Source organism: Mizuhopecten yessoensis, unplaced genomic scaffold, assembly GCF_002113885.1.
Source record: "Mizuhopecten yessoensis strain PY_sf001 unplaced genomic scaffold, ASM211388v2 scaffold4525, whole genome shotgun sequence".
Classification (NCBI taxonomy): Eukaryota; Metazoa; Mollusca; class Bivalvia; order Pectinida; family Pectinidae; genus Mizuhopecten; species Mizuhopecten yessoensis.
In genome coordinates this window covers 113,374-124,617 of record NW_018405590.1, presented here as the reverse complement: position 1 = coordinate 124,617, position 11,244 = coordinate 113,374, and the positions used below count along the sequence as shown (strand labels likewise).

The 11,244-nt window shown below is 36.2% G+C and overlaps 1 protein-coding gene across 2 annotated transcripts in view; it reads left to right on the top strand.

Moving 5' to 3' along the window:
* LOC110449201 (mitochondrial ribonuclease P protein 1-like) overlaps positions 1 to 10,769 on the top strand; it is a 20,456-nt gene extending 9,687 nt beyond the window's left edge. For both annotated transcript variants that reach the window (XM_021495905.1, XM_021495904.1), the window contains exons 3-5: positions 2,616 to 3,289; positions 5,616 to 5,773; positions 9,964 to 10,769. In XM_021495905.1, the coding sequence (XP_021351580.1) occupies positions 2,616 to 3,289; positions 5,616 to 5,773; positions 9,964 to 10,163 (1,032 nt within the window). In that variant the 3' untranslated portion in view covers positions 10,164 to 10,769. The remainder of the gene's footprint in view (positions 1 to 2,615; positions 3,290 to 5,615; positions 5,774 to 9,963) is intronic.
* Positions 10,770 to 11,244: the final 475 nt, after the last annotated feature.

Sequence of the window (11,244 nt, the reverse complement as noted above, 5' to 3'; positions counted from 1 at the left end):
GTAGGTGCTAGTTTCAAATCCTTTTTAGTCTGAAATCTGTATGCTAGATATTGAGTAAGGTGGTTTTATTGTTTTTTGTCACTTTGAATAATATTTCTGTTCATGTTAAAAACAAAATCAACTCTCTGTATAATTATATCAGGTGACCGTTAAGGCCATGGGCCTCTTGTTTATTATTATTATTATTTTTTCATTTTTTTCATTTTTTTTTTCATCAAAAAGTTTTGATTTGGGGGGTAAAAAGCTAGGGTCGACCAGGAACCTTAAACAGACATATATATTTGTTTGGCCTAAGGCCTGACAGAGAAATATGTTTGTTACCTGTTACATGCTGAAAAAAATGAGGGGGGGGGGTAGTTTTTTTTGTGTTTTTTTGTTTTTTTGTTTTTTAATTTTTATTATACCTGAAATTGAACACCAAAACAAAAAGGTAATGCAGACATCACCAATGAAACCACATTGTAGAAGATATTAAAACTAGGTGCCGAAGACAGATTTGCCAGTGATACTTGATACAGAATACAATATTATTTAATAACAGTAATTATTTATTACAACAAAAAGTTCTTTTGGCATTGATGGCCTTTGAGGTTGCTTCATCCGCTGCTTTGCTGCAAAAAAGAACATAACATTAAAAACAAGAATTAACCTTTGACTTCATTTATTTATTATCCTATATATTTTGAATTATATAGCTACACGTAGATCCATTTAGCAGGTAAATAAATGTTTTTCCTGATATTAAAATATATCAAATGCCTTAAATGTGCCCAAAATGTGCCTAAAATGTACCTATATTGAACAGGTTTAACCCCTCCTATTCTGTCCTCTTTTTCTTCCTTACCAAAAATGTACCTAAGGCATGCCTTAGATATACCTAAGGCATGCCTTAGGTACCCCAAAAAGTGTACCTCAAATGTACCTTTTTTTCCCCTGGGTATAGCTGTCACAGCCGAGTCGATACCCATTAGTGTATATCTGGCAGGAGTCTCGTGAGCCACACTCACGGTACGTATAAATTAACCCTAGAAGATATTGTTCTAAACAAGGCTTTCAGTATTTTCACAAAATTAAAATAAATTCAAGCAAACACACATTGCGATGTCACCAATCCTGAATCGTCACTCGCGTGGCACTCAAAAGTAGGATGGGTAACTCCAAAGTTAATATAACTTCTGCTACGGAAAAGCCGCTCCTGACTTCAAAAGTTTGTTCAGGCTGTGTACTCACTAGAATAGTGGGGTGATTTGCTTTTGTGTTTGATTCGTCCGATTGGTATGTTTCAAAAACTTCTGCCATTAAATAAGTTGCAGGGACCGCCGCCATCCTTGGGTCAAGGGGACTCAATTTTGTATAATTGGTGGGTATGACCCCCCTAAGTTGCATATAGGGGTGGGGCTCTGTTTGAAGTTTGTTCTCGCTATATCTCAAGTACTGGATGGATCTTTCTGAAATTACATATGTTCTTACAGCACCTACTTCATACCAATTATTTTAAACATATTCAGGTGAGCGATACAGGCCCTCTGGGCCTCTTGTTACATTTCATTCCACATGAATGTATAGAGATAAAATCTGTAGGAAAAACACACACACTCATGCCGCCAATCCTCCAGTGCCAGGGGCACTTTGTTCTTTTTCCAGTTACAATCACTTTGGTTCCTAACATGCAGTATCAGCTTTAATATCTAACTGCAAACAATCCCCCACAGTATACTATCCTTTGTAACGACTTCTTATTATCCAGGTGCACACAATCCCCCACAGTATACAATCCAATGTAATGACTGCTTAATATACAGGTGCAGACAATCCCCCACAGTATACAATCTATTGTAATGACTGCTTATTATCCAGGTGCACTAAATCCCCCACAGTATACTATCCTTTGTACCGACTTCTTATTATCCAGGTGCACACAATCCCCCACAGTATACAATCCATTGTAATGACTGCTTAATATACAGGTGCACACAATCCCCCACAGTATACAATTTCTTTCTTATGACTGCTGTAATACACACTGTCCCTTTCAATACAAGCTTTTCTAATTAGGGGATATATACGTCTGGCAATTTTAGAACATGAAATTTGGTTGGAACTTGAGATTGTAGTAAATCGGTATAAAGACCTTGTTGAACTTTGTCAGTGGCTTCCCTTGATGCGCCCCCCTACATCATACTGACTAATCAGAGAGAGGCTTCCTTAAATGACCATAGCTGTTGAAAAGACAATAAACGATATGAAATCAAGTTTTCAAATACGAGTCATTATAAGCCCCACCGAATCTGGCACCCGCTCAATCTGTTTGTTGACAAGGCAAAGTTTGAATAATTCCTCAACATGCTGTTACCAATAATTTTATGCGACAAACTTGGAATTTATTAATTTTCAAATGTCTGTCATATGCATGATAAGCTGAGGGTGTCGACACCAGTGACTTTTTCCGGCAGAGAAATTTGTGAATAATTCTTACAACATAATAATTGTGATATTAATGAATCAATATTACTACACAGCCACTTGGGCTTTTTTAAAGAATATATATATATATATGTATATATTGATACCTCAAAACACACAGTGCACTGACAAATATTCTCGGGTTTTTCCAGATTGCTGATTGGATTACGGAGGACATGTGGGAGCAGCTGTACCATACTCGGAGCCATAGTGGTAGACATACTCTCATGAAAAAGTTTTATGTAGACCAACGGAAAAAACATGTCAAGGAAGCCAAAAAGACTGCAAGCAAGAGCATTCAAAGTCCTGTACATGACAACAAAATGGAAAGGAAATCTAACCACTATGTCGTCAGATGTGGGAAAACGGAGGTTAGTCTTGCTGAGAAACATAGACAGCTTAGATCACAATTCCATGGCATTAATTTGGTTATAGATTTAAAAGATGTGCATAAAATGAAACAGAAAGAGCAAAACAATGTGTTGAACTCTGTATATAATGGCTTGACCAGTAATGCCACGGCACGAGAACCATTCCACATGGTGTTATGCAATTCAAATCTACCTAAAATGGCATTGACTGTTAAATATCGGGACATGTCTAAACATTTCACTGACATTACAGAGAAGAGTTACCTGGATCTATTTCCTCGAAAAGAGCTGGTCTACTTATCTCCTAGTGCCAGAGGCAGCAGAGTGCAATACGATTCCCGATACACCTATATAATTGGTGGTCTGTCTATGAATGAAAACCAGGATATAAGTTTGGCGAGGGCGATGAAGGACAATATCCGTGTACAGGAAATCCCACTGAAGAAATATTTTAGGTAAAATCACACACATATACCTAGATATATAGTACAGTACTGTAAAGTGTCACACAAATACCTAGATATATAGTACAGTACTATAAAGTGTCACCCATATATATACCTAGATATATAGCACAGTACTATAAAGTGTCACACATATATATACCTAGATATATAGTACCGTACTGTAAAGTGTCACACATATACATAGATATATAGTACAGTACTGTAAAGTGTCACACATATATATACCTAGATATATAGTACAGTACTGTAAAGTGTCACACATGTACCTAGATAGTACAGTATTGTAAAGTGTCACACATATATATATACCTAGATAGTACAGTACTGTAAAGTGTCACACATATATATACCTAGATATATAGTTCAGTACTGTAAAGTGTCACACATATACCTAGATATATAGTACAGTACTGTAAAATGTCACACATATACCTAGATATATAGTACAGTACTGTAAAATGACACATATATATACCTAGATATATAGTACAGTACTGTAAAGTGTCACACATATATATACCTAGATAGTACAGTACTGTAAAGTGTCACACATATACCTAGATATATAGTACAGTACTGTAAAGTGTCACACATATATATACCTAGATATATAGTACGGTACTGTAAAATGTCACACATATATATACCTAGATATATAGTAATGTAAAGTGTCACACATATATATACCTAGATATATAGTACAGTACTGTAAAGTGTCACACATATATATACCTAGATTTATAGTACAGTACTGTAAAGTGTCACACATATATATACCTAGATAGTACAGTACTGTACAGTGTTACACACATACCAAGATACTTATCAATACATTTTTGTAAGATTATTGTACGGTTGTAGTATGTATTTAGGCACAAAAAATACAGAATTGTTGACATATTTGAGCCAATATATAACAAGGTCACAGGGACTTTCTCGTCAACGATGTGCTTCTTTTTTTGGACATTTTTAATATTTGCTGCTTTAGTGTTACGCAATATACCAAAATGACGAAGAACCTTAAAAATATATTACCTATAGTTTTGTAAAAAAAAGCGTTCATTTGTGATTTTGGTCCCCCACTTTCCCCCGTCATATCTTGGAATGGTCTCCAAGCTGACCTTAATTTCATGTCATATCACGATGGTATAACCCCAAGGTATGTATATATACAAAAAATAAAACTTATCGGTGATAGCCACCAGAAGGCCCAAATTGGCACTCCTCCTTTCATCTGAAGTTCCCCATGGTCACTATAGACATGCTAGTATACAAATATTTACCTGGTGTTACCATCATTGACACCACAGCATTGAAATACCTGATACGCAGTACCATAATGAGGACACCAAATATAAGACCAGAACAACATATGTATTATGATGGGTTGGAGGTCCTTAAATCTGGAACCACTTAAATTTTCCTTAGCCTGTTACCAATTCTCAGGAAATATTGGAGGGATTCAAAGATCTCAGATTTGATATGCATGCTTCCCTCGGTCACTGGTTGTGCATGTTTCCTTTTGAGACTGATCGGATAAACATAATGGCCAACAGTTGGCCATCTGGGATTTTGACAGTGAAGGTTTGTTATTGCTATTTCTCAGAAAATACTGGAGGGATCTTTCTCAATTTTGATATATTAGGTTCTCTTAGGTCTTTAGTTGTGCCAATAGGTAGCCATCATGGTTTTTGGAAGTGAAGGTTTGTTATTGCTATTTCTCAGAAAAGAAAATCAATGGAATACTTCACAGCTATAGAAACTAGGAGAAATCAACAGGGTTTTCTTCTTTACAGCATATATTGTATATAAGTACATTGTGTTAAGATGAACAAAGTTGCATTAACCTTGAAATTATAAATTTGCAACATGTTATAAATGCATTATTTGCATTTTCAACATTAATGATAATTTTTTTAACACTGGCTGGTAATCACATGCATTTAATATGTATCCTGAATATCGATAGTATAAAAACTGAAGTTTCATCTCAAAATATTCCAAGTATGAAACTCCAAAAATTTATATATAATAAGACTAAGTAGGAAAATTGGTGTTAATCTGAATTTGAAGAAAAGACAAAGTTGAGAAATCTGTGTATTAACCAGACATTGTTAACAATTGATAAACAAATCCGACTGGAATCCACAGGATTTAACTCATTTAAACCGATAGGAATTTCTTATCAGAATCCATGTCTGATCAGATTCTTACTGAATCTTAAAGAATCCGATCAGAATCTGATCAAATTTTCACTTTTTCCGATCAAGTTACTGGTATTAATAAGTAGTGTGATTATATTTGTTTGTTTCAGGCACATCAACAGCCGCCGGGTAATCCCTATAGAGGAAGTGGTAACAGTTATGCTAAGTTTGAAAGCAAATGACGGTTTATACGAAGCAGCATTTCAGAGTATTCTCAGTCATCGACATGGCGTGAACAGTATAAAATCACTTTTAAAAGGATATTGCGGTGAGTATCTTTCAGCAAACAAAAAACAAAATATGTTTCAAAAGCTTTTTTTAGCTCACCTGGCCCTAAGGAGCCTAGGGTGCTGATGTTTGGCCAGTAGCAAACTGGGATAAAGGCATACCAAGTTTGTTCAAATAAATGACCTTCACCCATATTCAAGTTCACAGGGGTCAAATATGTAAAAACAAACTTTAAACAAGTTTTTCTGAATTATAATGATAATAATAATGTACAACATTTGATATAGAGCCCTATCTAGCTAGAATAAGCCAGTTTAAAGCACTTTACAGAACATCGATATACAATTTTTACAATCGATACAATTAGCATATTCATTCATCAATACAATTTTGTGGAATTCACAGGAGCTGCCTTATCAGGCGCTAACTACTAGTCCTATGCCACCTGGCTAATATATCTCCCTATGTGTGTATGCCTCAATAACCAAAATGCCCAGGGTAATGATATTTGGCCAGTATCATGCTGAGATGAAAGGGCTACAAAGTTTGTTTAAATGAATGACCTTCAATTATATTAAAGTTCACAGAGGTCGATTGTCTTAAAAAACCTTTAAACAACTTCTTCTGAATAACCAAAATGCCCGGTGTGATGATATTTGTCCAGTAGCATGCTTTGGTGAAGGGCTACCAAGTTTGCTCAAATGAATGACCTCCATCCATATTCAAGGTCACAGGGGTCAAATATGTTAGAAAAACTTTAAATAACTTCTTCTGAATAACCAAAATGCCAGTGTGATGATATTTGGCCAGGAGGATGCTGAGAATGAGGGCTAACAAGTTTGTTCAAATTAATTTCCTTCCCCCAAATTCAAGGTCACAGGGGTCAAATATGTTAGAAAAACTTTAAATAACTTCTTCGGAATAACCAAAATGCCAGTGTGATGATATTTGGCCAGTAGCGTGCTAGGATCAAGGGCTACAAAGTTTGTTTAAATGAATGACCTTCACCCATATTCAAGGTCACAAGGAGCAAATATGTTCAAAGTATTTAAAAAACTTGTTCTCAATAAACAAAATGCCCAGGGTGATGATATTTAGTCAGAAGCATACTAGGATCAAAGGCTACCAAGTTTGCTCAAATGAATGACCTCCATCCATATTCAAGGTCACAGGGGTCAAATATGTTAAAAAAACTTTAAATAACTTCTTCTGAATAACCAAAATGCCAGTGTGATGATATTTGTCCAGTAGCATGCTTTGGTGAAGGGCTACCAAGTTTGTTCAAATGAATGACCTTCAATTATATTAAAGTTCACAGAGGTCAATTGTCTTAAAAAACCTTTAAACAACTTGTTCTCAATAACCAAAATGCCCAGGGTAATGATACTTGGCCAGTAGCATGCTGAGATTAAGGGCTACAAAGTTTGTTCAAATGAATGACCTTCAATTATATGAAAGTTCACAGAGGTCGATTGTCTTAAAAAACCTTTAAACAACTTGTTCTCAATAACCAAAATGCCCAGGGTAGTGATATTTGGCCAGTAGCATGCTGAGATTAAGGGCTACAAAGTTTGTTCAAATGCATGACCTCCACCCATATTCAAGGTCACAGGGGTCAAATATGTTCAAAGTATTTAAAAAACTTGTTCTCAATAACCAAAATGCCCAGGGTGATGATATTTAGTCAGAAGCATACTAGGATCAAGGGCTACCAAGTTTGTTTAAATGTATGACCTTGCATCATATTCAAGGTCACAAGGAGCAAATATGTTCAAAATATTTAAAAAAAACTTGTTCTGAATAACTAAAATGATCAGGATGTTGATATTTAGTCAATAACAAGCTGGGATCAAGGACTACTATGTTTGTTAAAGTGAATGACTTTGACTTATATTTAAGGTCACAGGGGTCAAATTTATTTAAAATCTTTAAACAACCTCTTCTGAATAACCATTGGTCCCAGGATGTTGATATTTTGCAAGTTGCATCCTGAGATGAAAGGCTATAAAATTTGTTCAACATAATGACTTTATTCGACTTTCAATCACAGTGGTGAAATGTTTTTTTAAAAAAAATACAGGTTCTTTTGAATGAATTTTAATCATAAATACTGATATTATGCCTGTAGCTTTATTTTAGATCACTTGTAATGTTACAAGTGTGAGATTTATACCAGGTGAGCGATGCAGGCCCATTAGGCCTCTTGTAAAATTTGTGATTTTCTTGTCTCTCAGGGCCCCCGTTTGCCACTGAGGAGGGGGTGAAATTTAGTATAGTTAATATAGGAATTAGACATGACGGGCCATATCTTCCATTGTTTTAAAAATAATTTGTTCATATTTGAGAGAAATACTTATTAGGGGAGGAGGGTCTGCTGGTATAAATCATGTGAGCCTGCTCCCCTAGGGGGCTGAGTTAGAGGCCGAAAAGCTCACAAAGTGCCAAGTGAGCTTATGCCGTGGAGCGGCGTCCGGCGTCCGTCCGGTGTCAATATTTTACTTTTAACGACTTCTTCTTAATAACCGAAAGGCCTAGGGTGATGATATTTGGCCAGAAGCAAACTGGGATGAAATACTACCCATAGCTGTAATGGCATTTGGGTGGTTTATAAAATTTATGATTTGAATGTCTCCCAGGGCCCCCGTTTGCCCCTGAGGAGGGGGTGAAATATAGTATAGTTTATAAAGGAAATAGACCCGACAGGCCATATCTTCCATTGTTTTGCAAATAATTTGTTCATATTTGAGAGAAATACTTTTTAGGGGGAGGGGGTCTGCAGGTAAAAAAATTATGAGCCTGACCCCCTAAGGGGCTGAGGTAGGGGCTTTTTCAAGGGAGGGGGGATTTGGGAAAATTTTTAAAATCTTCTTCTTTAGTTATAAAAATGCTAGGATCAAATACTACCCATAGCTGTAAAGGCATTTGGGTGGTTTATACAATTTGTGATTTTCATGTCTCCCAGGGCCCCCGTTTGCCCCTGATCATGAGGAGGGGGTAAAATTTAGTATAGTTTATTTAGGAAATAGACATGACGGGCCATATCTTCCATTGTTTTGAAAATAATTTGTTCATATTTGAGAGAAATACTGCTGGTATAAATCGTGTGAGCCTGCCCCCCTAGGGGGCTGAGTTAGGGGCCGAATATGGGGGGAATTTAGGGAAATTTCAAAAATCTTCTTTTCTAGAAATGCTAGAATCAAATACTACTCATAGCTGTAAAGGCCTTTGAGTGGTTTATAAAATTTGTGATTTTCATGTCTCTCGGGGCCCCTGTTTGCCCCTGAGGAGGGGGTGAAATTTAGTATAGTTTATATATGAAATAGACATAATAGGCCATATCTTCCAATGTTTTGAAAGGAGTACCTCATATTTGACAGAAATGCTTGTTAGGGGAGAAGGTCTGCTGGTATAATTTTTGTGACCCTGACTCCCTAGGGGGCTGGGTTTGGGGTGAAAAAGGAGGTAAATTTCAAAAATCACCTTCTGCAGTTCCAGAAATGCAAGTATCAAATACTACTCATAGTTGTAAAGGCCTTCGAGTGGTTTATATACTTTGTGATTTTCATGTAAAATTTAAAAGACAATTTGATAAATGAACAGCCATCACATACTTTTTATCTCCAACCCAACTAATGTGCTAGTAATAGTAACAACCTTAATTCTTTATGAATTATAAAAGTCTCCATAGTGACGCTTCCAAGTTCTTACCCTGCATGTCTGAAGTGGTTACAATTTGGCATTACAGAGCAAATGTAAATATTGTGCCATGATTGCTTAAATACCTGATCATGTTATGTATTAAATAGTAATACTCTAGACCTTGTAGAACTTTTAAAAGAAGATTTTTGAAGTCATTTTCTTGAAATTGCACATATGATATTTGACCCCTGTATAACTCAAAACTTGACCTGGTCAACTCAATTTTTTTCCTGCCAAACATATGCTCATTTGTGATGTCCACATCATACCTGAATATTATGTATTGGTAGGTGATCCTCCTGTTGTATTTTGTGTTATATATTCATTATTGGTAAGTGGAATATTGATCCCCATGTTGTATTTTGTGTTATTTATTGGTAGGTGAAATACTCTTTGTATCATATCATATTGGACAAATGGGAAGTTATAATTGTTCATAAAAATAAACACATCAAAAACAAAAATAACCAAGACATGGATATCATTTTGTTTTTTTCTGAAGTTTATTAAATGTCTTCTTGTATATTGTAGATCCATTGCAAGAAGAACCGGTGTCAGATGAGGGCAAGCGCATTCTAAATACACTTTATAACGATTTACCAAAGAAATATGAATTTCGATTAAAAACCGACATGTCAGAGCCCTTTACACAAGAGGAGATGTACATGTCAGAGCCCTTTACACAAGAGGAGATGTACATGTCAGAGCCCATCACACAAGAGGAGATGTAGTAGGAGAATATATGAGATAGGGCGACACACAAGTGGTACTGAACTCATTCCAAACCAGCTGTGGGGGGCATGGCAGCACAAAGGCGTTCCCTGAAACATCGCACTGGATGAACTTGTTGGGGGACGGGTGCGAGAAGAAGAGGCCGGCATTTGTCACAGTCTGGCCCAGACATGGATTTTTATCCACTCCGCTACCTGTTAGCAAACAGAAATGGCATCATGTTGACTTAAAAGTACAAAAATGTTTAACCTTGTGTACACAACAGTGTAATGCAATGTTTAACCTTGGGAAACCACCAGTGTAATGACATTACTATACACACCACCAGTGTAATGACGTTACTATACACACCACCAGTGTAATGATATTCCTATACACACCAACAGTATAATGACATCACTATACACACCAACAGTGTAATGACATTACTATACACATCACCAGTGTTATGACATTACTATACACACCAACAGTATAATGACATCACTATACACACCTACAGTATAATGACATCACTATACACACCAACAGTGTAATGACATCACTATACCCACCAACAGTGTATTTACATTACTATACACACCACTAGTGTAATGAAATTACTATACACACCACCAATGTAATGACTTATAAATCTTCCCCTCCCTTAATAGTGTGACAGTGAAATCTCCTACCCGAGGGGTGATCTTTTTGGTTGTCTTATACACACCACCAGTGTAATTACATTACTATACCCACCAACAGTGTAATGACATCACTATACCCACCAACAGTGTAATTACATTACTATACACACCACTAGTGTAATGACATTACTATACACACCACCAATGTAATGACTTATAAATCTTCCCCTACCTTAATAGTGTGACAGTGAAATCTCCTACCCGAGGGGTGATCTTTTTGGTTGTCTAACCCGAGGCTCTGCCACTCTAAAATAGTCTGTATATGGTGTTATATCACTATAATAGCATGTGTATAGTGTTATAGCACTTTACTAGCATGTGTATAGTGTTATAGCACTATAATAACATGTGTATGGTGTTATAACACTCTATAATAACATGTGGATGGTGTTTT